The sequence below is a fragment of the Sphaeramia orbicularis genome, chromosome 15 (genome assembly GCF_902148855.1).
Source record: "Sphaeramia orbicularis chromosome 15, fSphaOr1.1, whole genome shotgun sequence".
In the NCBI taxonomy this organism is placed as follows: Eukaryota; Metazoa; Chordata; class Actinopteri; order Kurtiformes; family Apogonidae; genus Sphaeramia; species Sphaeramia orbicularis.
Genome location: NC_043971.1, coordinates 11,202,734 through 11,227,191, shown reverse-complemented (window position 1 = coordinate 11,227,191; position 24,458 = coordinate 11,202,734). Strand labels below are relative to the sequence as shown.

Sequence of the window (24,458 nt, the reverse complement as noted above, 5' to 3'; positions counted from 1 at the left end):
TTTAGGTATAATGGCAATATTTACTTAAACAAATACACTAAAACATAAAGACTTATGCATTAAATAATGACTAAAAGTCACTCTAAAACATTTAATTAGGCTTTTAGTCTTCAAATGTTCACAAGCCACAATGACAAATGCATGTATTTGTCATTTGTCCTTTGTTAAGAACAGTTTCCTGCACAGATATTACTAACGTATCTCTATCAGGCTACATTAACTACTGCCTAAGTATATATTTGTATTTGGCAATGCATATTTTTGCATTCTCATGTATTTTCAATCTGAGAACACACTGAAATTGATAATTCTTCCCTCCTACACATCAACCATCAACCCTGAAACACTTGAAGTGATTGTCATGGTCATGTCTTAAAATACTAGGATGTGTTGCTATTACACTCGTATCTTAACACACAGGTCCTTGCAGATGCGTTTCCATGTTTAGGCACCAATATGCCGAACCAACATAGAGTTTTATGGCTACCTGCTTCTTTTCATTCTGTTCTCACTTCTAACTTTGAGTGTTTTGCTTCTAATCATATTCTTCGAACTCTTTCCATCTTTGGACAACTGGGCTTGGGTCACCCTCTGAATAGTCTTCGTTGATTATCACCAACATGGCAGGACAGTATACATACTATTACTGTCTGGTGTCAGCATTAAGTACTGTAACTAATATTTACTTCCATAACAATGTACATCCTGCACAGATAAAAAGTAATATTGCACAACATAATAAGGAACATAAATTGAAAAGGTAAACTAGGAATTGAAAAACCCACAAGCATTATATGTAATCTAAATAATGCTACAAATAGAAGTGTTTATGTATGATTAGATGGAATCAGTTTGACATTTGGATCGTGGTGACGTCACCAGAGGAGCTGTTGCTGTAAAAGCTGCAGCTCTGTCATCTGTGGCCCTTTCATTGCAGACTTTGTGAAGCATCCCTTGTGAAAATCAAATGGAAGCGCAGCGGGTCTTCACATGTACACGGTCTTTATCTTTGCTTGATCTGTGACTTGTAATTACAGTGCGGTGGGTCCACGTGGCATCTGAAAGACCAGATACAGCCCTTCTCCCTCAGAGCTGCTGTACTTCTCTGCTATTCTGTGGACCTTTATTTCAGTAAAGACACAAACACAGAACGCTTAGTAAGGGCGTATTCAGTCTTTGTGCAGATATTTGTGGAAAGAAACCACATCCAATTAAGACAATTTCTGATGTCAATCAACTTTAATAAACAGTATCATTACACTGTAAAGTGCACATTTTCCGACTGGAGTAAATGGTTTAAGATGAGATTTGACAGGATGTTGAGTGTTTGCTGAGATAATTCCTCCTACTTTTGTCAACAAGTCTGACTGGAAATACTTTATTTTTCTGGATCATACATTATATTTGGAAAATACATCAAAAAGTGTGTTCTTTAGATAATGTATTGAATCCTGGTAGCTGTGACCCTTTCATAGTTTAGTCATATGTGTACAAAAATATTTATTTGGAACATAAAAAAACACGTGGATAGAAAATATAATGTGTGATCAGGCTTCAGGAGGGTTTTCTGCTGTTGAAACCCAAAGCATACAAGATGGCATACAATTGCAGACATCCTTTACTCATTTAGACATTCAGATACATGACAAAAAAACTTGAGTGGAAAAGTTGAATCAGTACTTTTACCAAATTAAAAGTGGAAAAAGTACAGGCTGTGGCATGCATTTGAAGTATGAAAGTAAAAAGCAGGCCTTGGAAAAAAAAAAAAAAAATTCTACAGGTTGTTTGTGTGCAAAGTGAACTGAATTAATATCATGTGAAAAGTATTAAACCATTGCAACATCATTCAACGGGCAAATCAGATTTCAGTATCAGAAACAAAACTCGAAACATTAAGGTTCCATTACTATGGTACAGTCTCCCTCTCTTATCCATTGTTATATCTTTTGCTGTTTTTCCTCTTGGTAAATTCACTGGTTCTGTTAGTCATAGGCTTTTTCCCTCTTGTTTTATATGTTATCAGCCAACCCATTAATGCTGAAATCAATCTTGATGTTGAGAAAACCCAAAATGATTCACAATAACAGTAAAAGTAATAATTCCACTTAATCCATCCATCCATTTTCTGAACCACTTAGTCCTTGAGAGTTGCGGGGATAATTCCACTCAAACATTCAAACTAAACCAAGTATGAACAGATATTTGAGTATTGTTACAACCTTCTACTTTTACTCCTTACATTTTAACACTAGTACATGAAAACCCAACTAATGAAGTATCTCTCTTCCGCTCTGAATTCATATAGTTCACGTTTATAAAGACCTTCTAGGCTTATTTGGATGAATACTGCCAGACTTCGGTAGACCTTGGGTGGAGGATTGGTTTGAGTGGCTTTGCGTTGCTCCTTGGGGTTTTCATAAGCCATCAGTTGATTATTTTTAGCCGTTTTGTTTAGACATGTTTTTATGTAGCGCTGCACGTTTTGACATTTCCCCCTAATTACTTTTGTTGTACGAAAACCCAAATGTGTTTTTCACCTCCTGGAATTACTATTGATTGTTTTTTTTTTAAGCCTTTCAGTGGTTTCCTCCAGTTTGCATCACAAAGACCTTTTTGGCGAAGTAATCCATTTTTGATGCTTTTAACGATACCCCGCTGCTAATGGATCAATATCAGGCATTATGTTAGCAATCAGTTTGAGTGTTTAGTATGTAGGTCTGGCCACAAATGCTTTGTCATAACCTCTTTCATGAGTAGTTTCTCTGGAAATTGCAGTGTGTTCAAGGTTCCTGTTTATGACTTCTCGCTAAAGAGGTCTTTGAGAATAGCGCAGCGGCTTTGTGCATCATATTGTCATCAGGAGTTTGCTGTGCGAGTTGGGTAACACATGGCAGAGGTGTGAGTGGGTTCGCACTATTCAGATAGTAACACAACTCTGTCAATTGCTGAGTTCCCTGTAGGTCCTTATAGATATTGCGCAACACGAGTCTAAAACTGAAAAGCTATTTGTCAGATTATAGTACCCGACCACCATGACCCACTTAACAATGTGTTTATGCCGATTTTTGCTGGATTTATCAGAGCCACTACCTGATGTTGACTTGGCCGAGGCTTTAGTCTATACTGCATTGTGGTTTCTTTCTTTCTTTTTTTTTTTTTTTTTACACCTTCAGCCTCCAGTGTCTCCCTCTGCACCAGGATGACTTTCTCCAGAAGGTGTGTGAGCGTTGAGTGGTACTGTAAGTGTAACGCTGCAGTCTCATGCAGCGAGGAAGAGGCTCTTTGAACCACACAGCTGCGGTCGCTCTGAGTGCTGTAATTTCCTGTTTTCTGATGACACTTAATCTACACAAATCCCAGCTGATTGCAGTGTTGATTCTCACTGCAAGGGGTGGGTGTGAGTGCATTTGTATCAATACTGCTATTAGCACTTCCACTTTCACTGGAGCCATTGGTCTGTTTATGCCGATTTTATACAGTTTCTGTCTGCATACAAGGATGTTTTGCCCTAACATCTTAACATCTAATATGTTTTATGTTGTTTGCTAAAGTATCTTCTGTAATTAGAGGCTACTAAAGCTTTTAACACAACAACAGAAAACTAATAGAGTGTGATTGAGGGCATAGGAAATGGTGGTGAAACATAATTCATATTTAGTTGTGTTCTACTTATACAATTAAAAATGCATCATGAGATGAAACTTGGAACAATGAGTAAGCAGTCACATTTGTTTACATGCTTCTCATACTAGAATGGAGCAACTATTTGTGCGAGACGGGTCACATTAAAAAATAAATATATATGTTAGGAGTGTGACAAAATATCCATGTGGTGAACTATTGCGATATTTAATCTTACGATGCATTATCGATGTGCTGTCATGGCATATGTTTTTGTTTTTTATTATTAAAATATAGCCGCTGTAAATTTCTTTCATTGTTCCTCCTCAATGCGTCAAGTCACCATTTTACATGTCATCCAGGGGGCGCTACTCCTCACAGAAGAAGAAAAAAACAAACAACGGCGCTAATATGGCGGACTTGAGTGGTGAAGTTAAACTGAAAGATGCACCGGCATCGTTTATATCAGAAGTGTGGACTCACTTTGGCTTTTATAGTGTGGATGGGACAAAGCTGGATAAGGACTTTGCAGTATGTAAGAACTGTCTCACAAAAATACGAAACACGGGTGGTACGACAAACATGCACAGCCACCTTGTTATAAACACACGGATATATTGTAGGTTCTTAAGAGCAACATATCGATAATCACAGTATTGCCATAATCGAGACACTATCATGATCACAAGCCATGTGTTGCATATTGTATCGTATCATATTGCATTGCATCGAATCGTATCATATCGTGAGGTACCCTAAGATTCCCAGCCCTAACATATATATTTGAATAGTCGTTAAAATATGTTAATACAACCCTCTGTCTGTTCTTGTCTGTTTTCCTATAGCTACACTGAAAGAGGCATCATGATTTTTTAACACTGTCAGTCTTGCAGTAATTGGCGCTGTGGGAAACAAATCTATCTTTGATCTCCTCTAAGTGTTTTTTATCCGCAGTAGGATACCTCTACATTTTCCCATCATTCACCTGGGAAAGCACCAAATCACTCTGTGCCTACCCGCATTAAATAATGATATAATTTGGTTTGGTTTATAACAGTGCTTCGCAGTCCGTTGTAATAAATTTCTCCCATTGTGTGTCTGTGATTGGAGGTGCGCATGAAAATATGGCACATATGTGATCCAGGTCTGAGCTCGCTGTCTGACTGTAAGAAATTTAGTCAATGCTCGTTAACACTCCAGATTATTGCAAAAGCATCATAAAAAGGTTAAAGGTTACCTCACTTTATTATCCCCGTAGGGAAATACAGTCTCTGCATTTTACCCATTCTAATACACACACAGTATTTAGCATTAGCAATTAGCACGAACACATATAGTACACATTAGGAACAGTGAGCTGCCATTGAAGGCGCTCAGGGACCAACTCCAGATCTTCATCAGTACCGTGGTCAGGGGCATCAACAGGAGAATTAACCTTTATGTAGCTGTTTTTAACTTTCATGCATGTTCACATCTCCAACTATTGTTTTTTTTCAGGACTGAACAGTTGACATACATTTTTTTTTTCCTCGTTTATGTATTTGTATCTACTGTGTTTAAATGCAGTAGAATGGCATTTTGTTTGAAATCCCTCTTTAGTTTCTGAAAAGTAGTTGATATCACATTGAATCACATTTTTACTTTAACGTATGGAACTCTGGGACTGCAAAGTGTTGATCTTTTTGACAACAGGCTGAGAGCTCATCCCTGCTAAATGTCTATTCTCTTGATTTGACTTATGCCCACATGGGACTAAGCGTAATCCATCAATGCCTGTTAATGTTCCCATCATTTTTAATGGGGTTTCTAAACCAGCAGCATTCATGACATCCTATTGTTTGAGGAAATGATGGCAATGATGATCATGATGATTATGAAGATGATGCTTTAATGTCGGATTGCGTCTCTGTAGCAGACACAGAGTTCAAAGCCCTTCAGTCATATGTTTGACCTGGGATCAAGGTTCGTGTTTTAGGATTGATTAGAACAGTGTGAGTCAGTGTAACATCATTAAATCATGGAACCCTGTGTCTGTGGTTCTACGATAACAATTTGTATGCTGCGTTCAAAACATAAGATCAGATATTATGTTATTGGCTAGCCTTAATAAGCTTTCATGGCAGGCTGATGGATGACTCTCAAGGGGATAGTTTTACAATCTTTAAGGAAATGTTAAATTGGTGGGTTGGTGTTGGCTTGTGAAGTATTGTGTCACTCCAAAGTGAAAATTAAACACATGTGATATGTGATATTTGGAACTGCTGTACATTTGTAATAAAATGGAATTTTATAGTAACTCTAACTAGGAACTATATTGATATTCCAGAGAAATGAAGTACGTTTCATGTCTGAACTGAATGGAAACTAATATTGGTGAAATACACTAATTTCTCTTTTCATTCTTACCATTTTAATAGGATGTGAGTGGGATGTAGAGATCATAGAGTTCTGGCTCCAGACAGAGAGGCATTAGAGCCAAAAGCACATTTTTAAATTCCTTTATTTTATTAAAAAAAAAAACAAAAAACAAAAACATCCAGATAATGTAAAAACTGTCAATATTGGATCCAGAAAACATAGCTGATAATTGGTCTGTCCTCCTGACTACTAATAATGCCTGGAGTCCGTATAAGTCAGTGTAAACTTATTTCTAAAAGTAATTCCTGCAAATTAGAAGCTCAGGCTTTTTACAGTGTGTGGAAACAAAGTGTTCAATATTGCACAGATATGGAATTCCTCTGTTAGGAAAATGCTATGAATGTGTCAGAGGAGAATCTGTCCAAAACTGTGTGCAACAGCTACACAGATGAGTAGGAGCTCTGACTTCCCTTTTTCTTCCAGTTTATAACATATGGCATCTAGCGTCGAAGTACTTTAGTATCTACGCTTTGTCCGAGTACGACTCAGAGTTATCACCTTAACTAATGCCTCGCCCACACCAATGCAGACATTTTGCAAAACAGATATTTTTACCTACACATAAATGATTTAGGTCCAAAACAAAGATATCTTAAAAACTCCAGTTTGTGTGTATCTGTGTGTTCAGGGAAAATGTAGAAATTGGAAAACAACTGCGTCACATTCCATTTTCATTATTACTTTGTGTAATGAATCTGCACCTGAAACATCAAATCCAGGTGTATCAATCAGTGTATGACCTGCAGTCAATCAAAGTCATCTCGGAGACCTTTGGGAGACAGACCAAACCAGTGTTATGGACAAATCCACATCAAGTAAAGAATTCACTTTCACAACCACAGCCACCACTTAAAGTAATTTCTGTAAAAAATTGAACTTGTTGCTTCACCTTCACAACAGATTAAAGCCTCTGCATCTGCTACGTCCATTTTTATCCATGGTGTCCAAAGCTAACAATTGTATATCTGAGCATTTGGACCAGTTTGGAGTCATTTTGTGTATTTTCTAAAATGAAGGTTGTGTGGACAGAATTTATTTGCAGCGACCATAGATGAGAGTGACAGGTCTTGATTTGGTTGGAATCTACATCTTCACTCCTAGATGTTACTAAATATCACATCATCCTTTGTAACCTCACTTCCCGCCTCCATATTTTACCTCCTCCACCCTTCAGAAGTAGGAGGGACATCTCAGAGGACTTGGGTCTAATTCAGTGTTTTCTCAGAGAGGGGTTGCTCTAATTACTTCCATAATGAGCCTCTTTGATGTTGAATTACGTAAAACACTGATGGGACACACCTCCGCCTCGCTCAGCCTCCGTTGAGCAGCCGCGACACCAGAGTTGTTGTGGAAAGTGACATTGCTGGTTGACCTGCTGGAGGATGCGGGGCCAGCCAATGAGCTGGTTCCCCAGATGCTCTCCTTCTTCAGATCTCCTCCCTCAGTCAATGGCCTCCATATAGGCGTGTTTAATTATAGCCGGCCTGCTCCCCTGAAAGCCAGTAACCTCTTTTCTAATAGTCTGTCAATACAAAAGTGGCCCATAGACAGGAACTGTGCCACAAAAGTCACAAAAATGAGTTTTTCTGTCTTGTGTTAACTTATTTGGCAATCAGATTGGAAGGAACAAAATAATTTTTGAGATGTAATTGAGTGGGGAAGCTGAAGATTGTGTAGTACCATTGTGTCTGGCTGTTTTAGAATACAATAGATTTTTATTGTCACTGTGACAGGAACAATGAAAATCTGTTGAGCAGCAAACAATTAAAGTGCAAAAAGACTGTATAAAAATATCCCACAAAATACTGAAAAATAATGATAATTTATAAAAACTGCAAACATAAAATATTACATGTAAAAATACTTCTAAATACTACTAAAACATACAAAAAGCTAACTCTATACTATAAATAATGAAATGTATGTAATATATAGGCTACATTTTTGTAGTTTCTTTCCCACCTTTACAATTTTTAAATTATTTTTGGAGGTTTTATTTTTTAGTTTAGTATTTGCTCCTGGAGGATTCTGTTGGGTTTCTGTAAATTGGCTTGAGAGTCTGGTTTCGACCGGCTCTACATGTAAAATGTCGTGAGATAACTTTTGTTACGATTTGGTGCTATATAAATAAAATTTAATATGATTTGATAAAATAAATATAAACATTATATAAGGATGTAAACAGACAGAATAGAATATGCTGTGATATTTGAGGAGCAGTCCCATACGGAGCTGATTCACTCCCAGTTTTGAATGGCAAATGAAGTGGTTATGATTTGAGAAAAGCAACCATTTCCTCCTGTCATAGCTCGTTCATCGTTTGTCTAATTGAAGTGGATTGGTTTGACTGCGTACAAGGTTCAGAATCTGGTTTTCATTCGGTTCTCAGAAAAACGACGCCAAACAAAACAGTGGTAAATTCACCTAAATGAGCAGGACAGACTATTGGATTACCACTGGCCTCCCAGTTACAAAATGTATAGATGTTTAAGGCGTTATTTTCCATTATAGATGAATCTGTTTATTTCTAGATTAAACGAGAAACATTAGGTCAATCCATAGTGCATATAAACTTTTCAAATAATATTGTTATTGGAAGACAATTGAAGTCCTTTTATTGAAAGAGTCTCAAGCAAAAAAACTCTTTTAGACATAGATCTGTGTTTCAAGCAACATTCAAATGATGTTTTCTCTACATTTATCCTCTCCTGAATGTAAAGAAAATTGTCTGTGTTTTGTGTGAACTTAGTAGATGATACTAAAGTACCTTAAGGCTAGAGCCATATGCTATGAACTGGGGGAAAAAAGGAAGTCAGAGCTACTGCTGATCTGCACTGCTCTTCATCCAAGCTTTCATGCGTACAGTTTTGGACAGGCTCACCCTGGAGACATTCACAGCATTTTGGTAAGAGACATCAGAAAGGTCAGTAGCAGAAACATCAGCCATGAGGAAATGGAAAAGTAACGTTAGCTGGATTAAAACATGGTTAAGACTAGTTCAAAACAATAACTATGAGGCCTGTTGTACTGTTATTTATGTGAATATAAAGCCTTAAATATGATCAATTTTGAGGATTTTGTTGGGTTTCTGTAAATTGGTTTGAGAGTCTGGTTTTGACCAGCTCTATATGTAAAGTTTCATGAGATAACTTTTGTTATGATTTGGTGCTATATAAATAAAATTTCATTGATTGATTGATCAGATGCCTTGAAAACTGTCTGAAAAGTCATACATTTGATTTCCTAGAACCTGCCAATTCCTTGTGTTGTAGACGTGTTTGTGCCTAGTATTCGTGTCAGGTGTAACCAAGCAACCTCATCCCCACTTTATTCACCTATGAAGGTTGAAAGCTACAATTTTTCTGACCTGTATGGCTCTCACCCCATGCTGAACAGAACTGAGATGTAGAAAGCCTGGAATTCATGATGGAAATAGGAGAACAGGTCAGTGAGTAAAAAGAATCCAGCAAAATAACCTAAACTAACAGATCAGCAGAACCTTGTGAATATAACAACACTAGAGTTGAAATGGGAGCTGCGAAAAAAAACAGCATAAGATTACTCAGACTACGTGGAGAAGGAGGAAACTCATGTGGTGGCCATGTGTTCCCAGCAGATCTCCACAGGGGTCTTTAACAGTGCGGCGCTTGACGTAATATCCTTGCCGATCTCAGTAAAAATGGCCTGTTGTAATACCAAACTGGGCTGGGGAATGCTACCCCATCAGCCAAAGAATGCTTCGCTATGGATCTACAAGGAGTAGAACAGCATGCGCACTTCAGGTCGCGACCTTTGAGGTTCTGTGTCAAGCTAAATACCACAACTTGCTTAACTCTGGGAGTTTTACGTTCCTGTTTGAACCCAGTGAAAACTGTGTTAGACACCACAGTTAGTTTGCATGATAAAAGAAATGCACAGGTTCATTTTTGGAGAGTACAGAGTGAATACCAGTGGTGGGATTTTAACCCATAAGGACCCAGTGTTACTCTTGTGGCAGTTCCTAAATGAATTTTTCTTCTATATTTAACTTTCCGTAAGTGACTTATTGCCATTTATTGTAATATTATCTTCTGTGTTTTGTGTTTTTTCAGTGACAATCAGGTATTTTCCTACATTTAGTTTACTAATCATGTCGGTGTTCATAAAAGCTAAGAATAAAGTTGAGGGTTATTATATCAAAAGCAGAGAAAACTGAAGAACAAGTGACTTTTTCAGTCAAATATCTCATTAACTGAATATAAACCCAGTTTGTCCATCCACTGTCATTTGTCCAACTCTATGGCTTTTATTGGTGAATCAATGTTGTGGAAGATGACGGTGTTTCCATAGTAACTACAGAGCCTCTGAACGTCCAAACAGGTCATATCTGATGACCATGAACCGATGACAAACAGCATTTTACACCAATTATTTACATGTATTGATAGGATTAGTGGATCAGATGGGATTAAACATTTTACATCAGTTGATGGTTTTAGTCGACGGTGGATGTTTGGGTCTTTATGGGTTAAACGCAAATATGTTGGCACGGGAAGAAAGACAATAAACAAATACACTCTTTGGAAAATTGTACAACTGAACTCAAACTCGGTTCTTAATAGACAAAGAAGCAGATGAAACAAATAAATAAGCATTTCTTTCAAAGTTGAAAATCAGTGAACCTGGAACTGTACAAAATGAGGCGATTCTGGATATTGTTTTAACTGTTTGAGCTGTTGTCTTCCCCTAAAGTCACTAACTGAAGTTGAATAGACTAATATTAACTATTGATAACTATCAGAGCAAAGTTTTGCTTATTATTTATAAAACATCCTATCAATGTCAAAATCTAAACTGATCATAATCATTCCATCTCTAGTAAGTTCCAGGAAAACTCAAATGGTCTTTAGAGCAAACAGGAAGACACACAAATGGCCTTTTATGGTAACTGCATTAATGAATTAATGGTGTAACTCATGCAAAAATCATCGTAATGGTTTCCTGTTAAATTCCCATGAGTTTATAGATGGACACTGATTCTTTCCTATTGTGTATTTGTCTAGAATATTCTGACTTTATGCTTTATTCCTTGCAATAATTTACTGTGCGCAATAAATAAGTAGAAATTTAGTAAGATTAATGTGTTTGACAAGAGTTTGGCCAATACTCAGTGATAAATCGCACCCTCGCTATGGTGAATACAACATGTTATCATTAGGACGGAGGTACTTCATGGATTTAATGTACCTTTACATCTTCCAGTACATCTGTTCTGATCTGTTAACCAAATCTCAATAATGTGAGGCGTGTGTTATTTGCATTTTGTTGCACTCAATACTTGATTGTTGATGGTGCAGTGCAAGGACTTTTGTTCAGTGTTTTGCTTTTAAATACAATTTATCTTCTCTTTGGGTTGTATTATCTGTTTCTGCAGTTTCCATAGAGACAGAAATTATTTTTCAAAAGAATAAAATGTAAATCCAATTATTGTCTGTGTCAAAACCATTTTGAGTTTATGTTAGATTAATGTAAGTGCAGGTGAGGCTATATTTTTCCAGGATTCAAAAATACTTCTCGTATGTAGATTATATGTTATGTGCAATATCTAAGAGAATTGTGAAATGATGGTAGTAGAGTGTGGAATGTCTACTGTGCGTGTATGTTTCACAATTCCTTTTAGGTTTTAGTCTTGGATATTACTTCTTTATATATTTTATAGTAGTTGTTTTTGTCTTTTCACCGTTGCTTTTGACACTAATAAGCTAATAATAACTAATAGCAAACTAATAATTGTAGTTTTGTTCATGTGAAATAACAGCTGATTTTATATAATTCTATTAGTAAGGTCAGTTTTCCAATTTTGTTCTGTTCTGTGATAGTGAACGACAGTCATGTTCTTCTATGTTGCAATGTCATTCTACAACATATTTCTTCTTCTGTGCTTTGGCGCATGATTATTTGTGTCGTTGCATCTGATAGATTTCACCTAGCCCTACATCCAGTAATCCTCCTCATTGTCATTACACGTTTTGGCAAACATGCCGAGCCTTGTACTTTGCATAATATTTGTTAAATTCAAAGACTGGGTATTTGCAAATGGCAAATAAATCAGGAATTGGCACAAGATAGGCACACTGAACCAGTCCCAAAACAAAGAATTTGACCTTCTCCTAAAAGGGAAAGGTGACGATTTTACAGCCTCCTGTTAAACCAGCGTGAGCATTTTCATGTGTTTAAATCAAAGTCCATTTTATTGCCTTATTTCCATATCAGTCTTCCATGAAACACGGTGTCTTAATACTGGGAGATATGGTTTCTATTTTCCTGACGGACCATGAGCAGTTTTTTTGTTTTGTTCTGACAAAGCCTGCATACTTATGTTCCACCTTTGTGATGACTGGGATTTTAAATAGATCTCTGCTAAAAACCCAAGCAGAGGCTTTGAGTTCCCCATGCTGTCTAAAAAAGTAGGCCACGGACTGAGAATCAGAGGCACGGGAAAAGAAAAAGAGAGGAGGTGGAGAGAACTAAGCGAGTGAAAGTGCCAGTGGAGGGAGAAGAGGTGTATGTGGAGGAGAGGCTGGGGAGCGTACGGGTTTATTTTTACCGCTCTGCCAGTGTAGCCCCACTTTCTAATTAACTGCAAATTAACTTCTGATAAGCTGAGGGCGGTAGCAAAGTGCCCGGGACTACAGATATAGATCAAGAAGCATCGGTCTGTCCTGCCTTCCTCGATTAGCCCACTTTCTCTCCAGGGCCCGGGACCCCCGAGGGCCAGCTGGTCCTCCTCTGAGCCATCCTGGCAAGGCCAACATCTGTTTCCCAGAACCGCTGCACACCAGAGCTGGGTCAGACTAAATCAGAGTGCTCTAGAAAGCGCCGGATGATGCTTTTTATTTTTTACATGACAAGCCCAGTTGAACGCACATGCCCTGCTGTAGCCCTTTTCTTTCCGCTCCCTGCGCCATGTTGATCTAGGACACGTATTCCCCAGATGAGATACTTTCAGACTTGTTTATAAAACCGTCACCAGTATGGTTTTATTACCTCATTACCATGCTTAGCCCTCCGTCAAACCTGGTGTCTGCTGCGTTGTTCAATGCAGGGAGATGGAGTTTCAGAGGCTCGTGGTCTTTGCAGCAGCTAACTTGAACAGGCCACTCAGTTCATGATCGATACAGGAAAACAGTGCAACAAGGCAAAGACCATCAAACTGCAGCAGCATAATAGCATCAAATGCATCTTTTTGAGGTTATGTGTTGACAATCAGGTGGCATTTCTCTTGTTTGAACCTTTCTGTTCCTCTGTTTGCCTGTCTCCGTCTCACTTGCCTTTTCTCTTCCTCTGTCCATGTGACTAATGACAAGGTCCAGTGCTTATGTCCTTATATAGACCTATGCTCTGTCTGATCTGGCTCAGACCGGGACGATGGTACACACACACATATACACACACACACTAACCCTCTAAGTCTTAAAGTCTTGAGTTATTTAGGTGCCCCTGTTATTGCCGACATATATCATACATAAGTCCATGACTGTGTTCATTAATCAGTGTGAATGCTAGCGTTATCTCTGTGTCAAATACAACTGTTACTCTTTTAAACATAGCCATTGCATGCTGGTTTTCACACAGTCCGCTTTGGGAAATACATTCAGATTCAATTCATAGCTTTTATTATCACTTTAAAAGTTCAGTGTGTGATATTTACTGACATCAAGTGGTAAACTTCCATGTTGCAACCAACTGAATATACCTTCTCACTGCACTACAGTGGCCGCAAGAGTGTAATGTTGTCCTTTTATTATTGGAATAAAAGCGCAGAACAGACAAACCATTATTAGGTGATGCTAATGCACTTTAACACCTGGTATAAAGTAAGACTTAGAAAATAAGTTGTCTCTCTAGAACTGCTGTAGAAACTGGGGATGTCCGATCTAAAGATTGGTATCGGCTGATGATCTGGCATTTTTCAGAAGATCAGATCGGATTTAGTCACGAGATCAGGCTGATCCGAGCCTGGTTCTGGTGGGGGTAAACAAACATCCTGCTCCCTCAAATTAAAGTTTCTGAAGGTAGGAAAAGGAAAATTAGCTGGACAACAAGTGGAGGCTTAGAGGAACTAGTAAAGTGTCTATGAGTTTCACTTTCACTTTATGGTCTTGTAGTGATGCACGTATCTTTTTTTTTTTTTTTATCAACCTGTGGGGGGCTTTTGTGGAATTATTTGACTCGACCCAACCTTCCCCGCAAATAAAAAATTCTTTTGACCCAACCTGCTGATGTGCATATCACTAACGTATGGCACAGAACGCACCCCCATATGATACCTGGACGAACCTGTTCATAGACGCGCTACAGCAGTGGCAAACATACGGCCCACAGGTCGAAACTGGCCTGCTAAAAGTTCTAATTTGGCCCACAGTATGAATTTGGAAAGTGGAAAAATTATACTAAAGTTATTAAGAGTCAGTATTGGATTGGTATCAGCAAAACTAATAAAAAAAAAAAAAAAAAGATCGGCTCGGAAGCAAAAAAATCCAGATCGGGACATCACTAGTAGAAACATGGTCCATGATCTCTGCTGATATTAACTGGTGAAAACATAGTTATGAATATTACATTCCAATTCTGCAGCTAAATCCTTCCTAAATTCCCCTAAATCTTACACACTGGGCTTTTTTCTTTAAGACGGACAGTGGCCCAGTCCTATTCTCTATACTCATGGATTCACAGCTGTTAATTTGCTGTCTTGTTGTGAGTATGAAGGCTCAGGGATGTCCCTCAAGGGCTCAAGTCTAATGTAGATGTTCCCGTGTCATTCTGTACCCTTTTTGTGAGTTCATAATGAAATTGGTGTCTATAAACATCGTCGCTCCTGGTAGTTGGTCTCTACTGAACATCCGATAATGACGATGCTTAGATATGATGCCTCACGTCTTTAAATCATCCAGATTTATGATGATAATCCCATGAACTGACATAGTGATATATGCCTATGATGAAGACTACTGTGTATTCTGAACATGCCATCACTATACTCTCACAGATACATGCTCTATTAACCTGTTAAGCCCAGGGACATTTGTTTCTAGTTGGGATCATTTCAGTGTTACACAAAACAATGGATTCCCTCTTAGCAGATGCTTCATTAATGCTTCATATAAAAGAAAATTGTTGTGACAGATTTGGTAATCGTTGCTTCATTATGCAACATTTATTTTTGCACTTCTTTGGTTTGTTCATTGAGTTTTAGTGGTAGAGAAATAATACTTGTACTGTTGGATCTGCTTAGTTTTAGCATACTGGTGCAAAGGTTGTAGCACTGATCTGTTGTTTCATGAAAGTGCTTGTTCTGTTTTCTGAAAATTCCCTTTGTTGAGCTTTAAGTCAACTATCTTCTGGTTACGTGAATGTATAGAATGTGTATACACAAGTGTCACGTAGAATTACTGTGGTAACACAGATGGAGCAGTGGCTGCCCTCTGTGCTCTCAACTTGCTAGTTAAATAGTTTTTATTTGCTCAACTACAGTGTATGGTTTTTGGACAGTTTATTAGTTAATCCAAATAAAGATCAGCATTTGTTTTTTTGTTCTTAAAGCAGCGTACAATGTTCGCCACAAATTTTTCATCAGATTTGTAAAACTAGAGCGATAGCCTAAGTATCACGAATCCATTAGTGTTTCTATAATTATGCACCTGAATCACTTCACTTATGGTGAACAACTTCAAAGCTGACTCCATCACAAGTAGTGCTGCCGCGATTAGTCGACTTGGTTGACGTAATCGACCATGAATATTAGTCGATGTCTCATTTTACTATTGACCGCCAATATATTTTTGGTGTCCCTCCCGTCTCAAATGCAGTAGGAACGGGATCTCCCTGCGACCGCTGCCAGAGACGAGCCATGGGTATGGCTTTGGCTTTGTGTCATGGGTATGCTGTGATGGCATGGGTATGCCGCAGTAGAGAGAAACCCCCGTCTTATAAGCATCTTAAGTTTCACCCTGTTTTTTTTTTTTTTTTTTATTAGTCGTTTAGATTAGTTGAGTAATCGAAAAATTTGTTGAAAGATTAGTCATTACACGATTAGTCGTTAGTGGCAGTACTAATCACAAGCTGTCTGTTTACATACCGAACCGAAATCCAACCATCATTCGGGCCTTTTAAAAATTCCACCTAACCACAGCAGCAACAAACATGAAAACGGCTTCATTGCTTCCTGTTGCTGCGGCTGCGTGGAATACTTTTTATCAAATCTCCTCAAGTACCTTGATTTTCAATCCGTGGCAAATATTAACACCAGACTAAAACAGTTTTGTTGATGTTAAAGCTAAAGTATCTGTTCTCCGTATTAATGTCTGCTGTTTGTGTATATGAATGTGAACTGACAATAAGTTGAAGTAAGAGTTGTCATGGTGACCAGTTCTGGTGTGTGATGTGACCTGATGCCATCCAAGGATACCGCACCTATTTCTGTAATATATTAAGGCTTTGTTACAGATGCCAACAGAGCCTGTAGATCCCTTGAGTATTCTTATTTTAGGCTAGTCTTGTTAGGACAAACTCCCCAACACACACACACACACACACACACACACACACACGGCTGTTCATCAGACCTAGTTATCGACACAGGGAGATCTCTCCTTAAATGGTAGACTGCCCAGGGCCCTGTCTCTGTTTCCACTGCACAAATGAAATGAAGTCCAGGTCTGGGAATAGCCTTTTAAAGTGGAGGGGAGAGAGGGAGGGAATGATGGATACAGACCGAGCAAAAGAAGGTAAGAAAAAGAGAGGGGAGAGGGAGATTGCTTGTCGATAGCCTGGAGAACAACATTCATGACCCTGAGAGACAGATACTGCTGGTGGAAGGAGGTGGATCTTCTTTACCGTATATATACCTCGTAGCACATGCAGTATACCCCCATAAATCATATTTTATGCTGCAGTGGGCTGCTGTTGTGGACAATCCCAAGACAATACATTGATTTGGATGTTCTTAAACATGAATTTTGGTACCTCTGGTTTGACACTGATACAAAGTAAGCATATTAAAGCCAGTTTTCAGTTTCAGTTTGTCACTAACTGTTCTTTTTTCTTCTTCTTCCAGCCTGAGAACCTACAGAAAACATGGCTGAGGGAGTTCTACCAGGTAAGCAATACTGTAATGAATCACTGGAGCGAGTCAGAAGCATAGAAGGTTCTCTTTAATGGTTCTGCATAGATGTTCAGCAACATTTATCTCCTTACCAACCCACCTGCAGACCTCACGATACTGTGGCCAGATTATTGCTTGAAATGGAATGGAAAATGTGTTCTTTACATAATAAATGTAACCCAGGTTTAGCAGACGCAGCCCACAGACTGTAGCTGCTCTGAAACATGTCATGACAGGGTGACGTCTGGGCTTCTAGTGAAGTAACCGTCAGGGTTTTAGTGTGTTGATCACAGGTGGGGGGTTAAGTCTCCAGTCTGAACTTAAAGTCTCAAACAAGTCCTAAGTTTCAGTGGTGAAAATCAGTCAAGTCGAGTCATTGTTTAGGCCTAACATGTGGTGAAGCAAGTCATATGAACTTATAAAACCAGGGCCGGACTGAGACTCATTTTCAGCCCTGGAGTTTCATACCTCAGACCGGCCCACTTTAGATCACGACCGATTATTATGAAAATCATGCAGTTCTAACCTTACATGTTAGGTCTACACACTGTTCTGCAAAGCCTTCTAATTCAGTGTATTTTCTAAAATATTTCCAATTCAGCGCAAGTAAAGGTTGCTTCACAATGTGGATTTATTTCAACAGTGAGTGCACATTGACATCTCCAACATTATTATTCCTCACAACACAACAATAACAAAATCTATATTTTTTTTCTTATAAGTGTTAACATTTTTCAAACCTTTAAAATGTTTGAAATGAAATTAAAGTATAAAAATATTAAAAATTAAAAAAATAAATAAATAAATTAAGCTTGCTGCACTTTCTAATAACTATTATTTTGGTATCCTCTGCAACAAAAGATTTCCATCACAACTTACTTGCGGTTTGTTCCATCGATGCTATTGAAAACTTTTGGTACAGTGATATTAGGGGTTTGATGAGGATGATAAGAAAAAAATATGTGTATCCTGTGACTGAGGGTGAGCAAAGCAATCAAAGCTAACAACAGACTCCTCTTCATCTGTGTCATTTGTGACTAATGGTTCAGAGCTGTGCTGCTGAGCTGCTCCTCTGTCATCAGTAGACTCTGCTCTCCCTTTCACTCTTCCTCCAGTTTCTCTAGACTCACCTGCACCTGGATCACAATAAAAAATAATATCTACAGACATTTTGACTTACTGAACCAGTTCAGATCTTTACACTGGCTAAATATGCAGGCTTATTTAATATGACTTTATACTATTGCCTTTCAGTTGTGGGCTTTGTGTATTTACTGTCTCACTTTTAATAATAAAAATTAAAATAGGTCAGGACTATGGTTTGGGTATAGAAAGTGGTTTTACGGGAACTGATGCTTGTTCACACAGTCTGTTCCAACAGCTCACCTTTTCCTTCCATACTGACAGGAACAATCCCCTCATCACTACTGGCTCCTGGCTCTGCTTCTGACACTAAAGCACAGTTTAAAAATGCTCATAATTCTCAGCCCAAATCTTCTATTTTCAAAGCCTTGGTGTCAGTTTCATTCATGTAGTGCTGAATCCTGGAGCATCTCAGAGCACCTTTCATACTGAACAGGCCTACACCATACTCTTCATTGGAGCCTATTTCTTCTAATCCTCTTCCCTCTCTGAGCAGTCCTACCTGCCCACTCTGGACTTGTGGGCTCATGGCAGGTGCTGGATCTGGTTTCTGAATCTGAGAAGCTACAAGACAAAGTTTCCCACTTTCGTGGCGTCGCATCATACTATTATTTAAATGACATAACGTTATGTTCCACGTCACAATGCCACACAATTCACTGACTCGATAATTAACTAACTTGAAAGGTGGTTTACCCGGTTCATCGTCCTTATTAGTTGTTTCCAACCGGGAAGTCGTTTTTGTGAAAAAAGTTGCAGATTTTGTCACATTTGGCTGCGTTTGCTTCCAGAGCTTTCCTCTTTTTAATTCTTGCCTTCTCCACACCACCCTTGCTCTTTCTATTATCCATGTTTCAAACAGCAAACACAGCTGACCATCGACATAGCCTACAGAGCACAGATCGTAAAAGCTCCACAGCTACAGTATAGAGCTACTAACCGTATGCAAGGAGATGTTACGCCAGGTCATGGTGTGTCCGCAAAAAAAAAACAGGAAGAAAACAAACAGTTTACTAGTAGAGGGGGTGGGGCCCAGGAACAGCAGCTGCAGATTACGTGGTCAACTCAGTGCTATGACTGAACACCGGCCCCCAAAAAATAAATAAATAAAATATTAAATACATATTTAAAGTGAACTCCGGCCCTCGCTGCCCAAATATTATACCGGCCCACCAGGAATTGTCCCGGTCCTCCCGATTAGCCAGTCCGGGCCTGTATAAAACCATCAAGTACAAGCTGAAATGAACAACAATGGCAAGTCACACAGACACAAGTATTGCATTGAGGCTAAATTAACGGAATAGTAGCTGAAAACACTGACAAAACTTACAATAGTGGAATGTAATTAACTGTATTCACTATAGGGGTGTACTGCAGTGTAACAGTAGTGACAGTGGTACATCAAATTATGAAAATGTATTCCAACTATTCAAGTTGATTCACTTATATTACTATTTGTATTAATGATACATTAGTGTGTTACATATAGACCAACTGCATTCTTCATTCTGTCTGCACCCTGTTTTAATTGGAGTATTCTTTATGATGATTGACACACATTGATTGATTAACTCCAAATTAAATGGGACTTCTCAATATGTTTCTGAACTACAAGTCATGTCTTTTATTACCCCACCCCCCGAAGGGAATGAAATGGGTATTGTTTTTGATTCGGGTTGTTTGTTTGTTTGTTTGTTTGTTAACACTCTAGCAGCAAAACTTTTGGTTGAATTTATACCAAATTGAGTTTATAGGTTGCCAGTAGCCCAGAATAGATGTTTACATTTTGGGAAAAGTAGGTCAAAGTTCAAATTTTTAATGCATTTAAAAAAAAAAAAAAAAATTTTCCTGTTAATTTACAGTGGGTGAAATTTATCTATGTCTATGCTGACATCAGCACATGCACAGTCATGATGACATCAGCTGGATCGATGCCAAAATAAGCTACAATATGTACAAGGGGCAGGGTTTGTTGTGCCTGGCACCACTTGTTAGTGTTATAGTGTCAAGTAACTCAAGTCCTAAAAACTGGAACTCAGTCAAGTCCTCTATCTTTCATGCTGATGGATTGTTCTTCATCGATGCTTATTTGTCATGAATCACATAATGTCACACAGTTTATATTTTACTCTAAATGTTTGTTTTCCCTGATGCTATACATGGTTATTTATTATAAGCAGGGGTAGTAAAAATATTAATACTGTGAAAATACTTCATTATAAGTCCTATATTTAAAACCTTTAAGTTAAAGTATAATCAGTGAAGTGCACCTAAAAGAATGGAACACTGTGCATTAAAATGGCCCCATCAGTGCTTTACTATCACTCATTTCACTGCTTCTTTAATTTTAATTTACTACTAATCCTGTTTGTAGTTTAACCTACACCAGTCCATCATACTTTATAAGGACAGCAGATGTTTGCAGTGTCACCATCCTGTGAGAACTATGCATCTCTGAACAGTCCACATTGGATTATCTTAGAAAAACAGGTGTTTGTCAGTTTTGTGCATTTCCAGTGCATTTTTTTTTTAAAGATTTGATTTAGCACGAGAAAAGGAGCATTGTTTTTCAATCTATATAAAGGTTAAAGGGTAATTTCCTGTTATTATCACTATTGTGCCATGGACAGAGACAGTATGTCATGTAGGACCAGGGGCAGGAGGTTGAGGGGCTGGGGAGAATGGGTCATGCTTAATGCTTATAAAATTGAATGTTCAAATGTTCAGTATAACTTAAATCTGCATAAAAAAAATTATAAATAAAATGTTTAAAAAATTAAAAGGGGTAATTTGCTTTATTATCCCAATTGGGAAGTTCAGTCTCTGCATTTTACTCATTCTAATACACATACAGTATCTAACATTAGCATTAGCATTAGCAATAGCATATAGCACACATTAGGAGCAGTGAGCTGCCATTGAAGGCTCTCAGGGGACCACCTCCAGATCTTCATCAGTTGAGTTTACCAGAGAACAGGTAAACTCAGCGCAAAAAGGCTCCAGCCCGAACCCGGAACCTTTTTGCTGTGAGGTGAAAATGCTAACTGCTAAACCACCTTGGCATCCTTTATTTTGTATCAGAATCAGAATTAGCTTTATTGGCCAAATTTGTGAACACATGCAAGGAATTTGGCTTCGGTTTTTCTTAGCTCATGTCGTACATTTCCACATAAACACCCACACACACACTTAAACATAGATCTAATATAAACAAACGTTCGACTAGAAATATAAGTAAATGTGGAGAGACTTGTTTTTTACTGGACTGGAATTTCAGAACTAACTAAAACTGTCAGACATGCATAGGTGAGTAAAAGTACAAATTGCAATTGCATGAGTACATCCCACCACTTAATAGAAGAGAGCATGTTTTCTGTGGGTTTAACCAAAACCGACTACCCATCTGCATGTTTCCATAGCTGAATTTTTTTTTTTTTTTTCACACTGTCATCTCCTAATTTGCCTTTGTAGTAGCACCGTAGATGTGGCCTGGCATGTGTCTCTTTTGCCTCAAGTGCTGTCATGAGACTATGACCACACGACCCTGAAGAAAATCCACGTGATTTTCTTTTTAGATCAACTTGTGTAGATTTAGTCAAGTGAAGACATGTGTTTTCTATAGCCATTCTATCAGAGGATCAGTGTTTTTACTGTGTGTGAACCAAACGTGGTCAGTAACGTTACACAGAGCATCAGTTAGTCACGTAACTCGTTATAATCCAGTTGCTCTGTGTTGGTTTTTCTTTTAAACTTGCAGACTAATGTTTGGTTAAGCCGCCGAGAGATTATTCACCTTATTCTCACCTCTACGAACGCATTGGAAGTGAGAAACAAAAAACCTGAGCTCAGTCATGTTTCTTATCTTACCTTGTCATCTACATAGGAACCCCTGACTAACCGCAACATTTTCCACTGGGGTAAGGGAAGTGAAGCCGCCACCGATCTTAACTGCTGCTGAAAGTGAGAGACAGGTAGTGAAAGTCGGGTAAAAAGACACAGCAGCATTGAAGATTGTTGTAATAACCCCAGTATATTCTGAAAAAAAGTTAACTCACTGATGTCAAAAGATGTTACACAGCTCTCAAAGTCAAATATGGCAGGATGTGATGAATGAGACAAAAGGAAAGTACATTTATTTATTTATTTATTTGTTTGTTTATTTACCAGGAAAAAAAATCCCTTTGAGATTAAGAACCTCTTTTACAAAGGAGTCCTGGCCAAGATAGGCAGCAGCAAGTACAAAACACACTCTAAGCTTGGATAAGTTGAGTTTACTTATAAAGAACTGAGAAAAGTGGTTGCCTTAAAAAAATTAAGCAATGATTAATGAACTTTTTAAGTACATTACCTTACATTTAACTAATATTTTAAGTTCAATATACTTAAAAAGCTTATTAATCATTACTTAATTTTAAGGCAACCACTTTTCTCCTTCTCCCACTTTTTAATATAATTTTATTCTCTCTCAGGTTCATTTTGGGAATCAAACTAATTATGCAAGACAGAGTGTTTCACAAATCACTCACAATTTATTTGTGTTTAAATGGGCAGGTTCCACATGTTGTTAACTTCCTCTGTGATGTGGTGTGCTATCGCGAGAATCTGTGATCATGTGAAGGCGGAAGGATGTTGTTTGATATTATGACTGCGTGAAGGTGCAGTGATGGAGGGAAATAAAAAAAGTTTCTGAGAAAAGTAAAAACGTTGTACTTTATCGAGTTTACACGTGTAACGCCAGTGGACATGATGGGTTACACACAAAACCTGGAATGAGACTGAGATTCACGAAAAAGTCGCATTTCTGGATTATAGAAATTTAACACAATGTCTTTATTTATAGCGCTATATAAGACCATTTCAAGCCATGTTTTCAAAATAAAATGCACTGACACCTGTAGGTAGCTTTTCATGTCCCAATTTTGGTCCTATTTTTTGACCCAATATTTTATTAAAAATGTATTAATTTTGGGATGGCTCAGAGCAAAAATATAATTTTTTCTTGCATTTATCTGAGGTCATCATTAGGTACATCCTGGGGGGGAATATGTCTACATTTGTCTTTTATTATTGGGTCTAAACAGCTGGCAAAATGCCAGATACCAAAATGAACCCAGTTTCATAGATGCACCCAAATGTAAAGCAATGTTTGGACAATGAGAGGCGTTCAAGGACGAACATACAGTGAATAAAGAGAAGAAGATGCATCTCATATGATTAGCTGTACATCTCTAAATTCATTAGCAAGGACAAGCAACATTGAGAAATTCTTAAAATGCAACTCAAAATTTGTCAGGCTGAACAGCAACAGTATTGATCTGGGCATCATTGATAGTGGTGTTTCAGTGCCAAGTGTTACAGCCGTGACTGTCAGGATGATGATGATGTAGCAGCACCAGAAGCCAAACAGGAGACAAGTGAATTAACTCCAGTTATAAAGCTACAGGTGAAAGTAGAAGAAGCAGAAATGTGTCGCTCAGTGTGAAGAGTTGAAGTGAGTTTGAAGAGGCTCATTTTCAATCTCGAGACAAAACACTTAAGGCTGATTTGCGAATCAGGAAGCGGTTTGGCTCGGAGCGTTTTTCCAGTTTTAATGCGTAGAAGAATCCTGGAATAAGTGCATGAGACCCAGATGTTTGTTTTTCCGAGCGTGAAACCAAATAATGAAACCAAAAGTCACATGAAGAATAAAGTAAGAAAGAGAAAAGTAAGAAATTGTGTTACATTAACTTCTGTGTTTATGTATTTTTTAGAAATGCAATTACTTTAATTGACATTGGCAACGAGACCTTCTGTTGCAACATTCATAGTGTTATGAGGCAAATGATTTCTGTGGTTAAAACTCATTTGCATTTGTACACAGTTTTCAGTTCTCTGCACTGAATGGCGTCCTTCAGTTTTCTATGTGATGCTAAGCCTGTTTGAACATCCAGTTTGCTGTGCATGCATCAGTGACACAAAAGTGGGCAGCATGAACCATTATGTAAACTGATGACATAAATGACACCTCAAACACTAGTGTTTACTATTCCTAGGAAGCACCAGTCCACTGGTTGTGACAGAAAATATTCCAGACTCACCCTGAATGCACACATATTATCTGTCCCTTGCACAAATATTGTTGCAAGGGTTAAAA

At 38.1% G+C, this 24,458-nt stretch overlaps 1 protein-coding gene across 2 annotated transcripts in view; it reads left to right on the top strand.

Moving 5' to 3' along the window:
- The window catches only part of inpp5a (inositol polyphosphate-5-phosphatase A), a 210,264-nt gene that overhangs the window by 39,971 nt on the left and 145,835 nt on the right, over positions 1–24,458 (top strand). For both annotated transcript variants that reach the window (XM_030155633.1, XM_030155634.1), the window contains exon 2: positions 17,135–17,176. In XM_030155633.1, the coding sequence (XP_030011493.1) occupies positions 17,135–17,176 (42 nt within the window). The remainder of the gene's footprint in view (positions 1–17,134; positions 17,177–24,458) is intronic.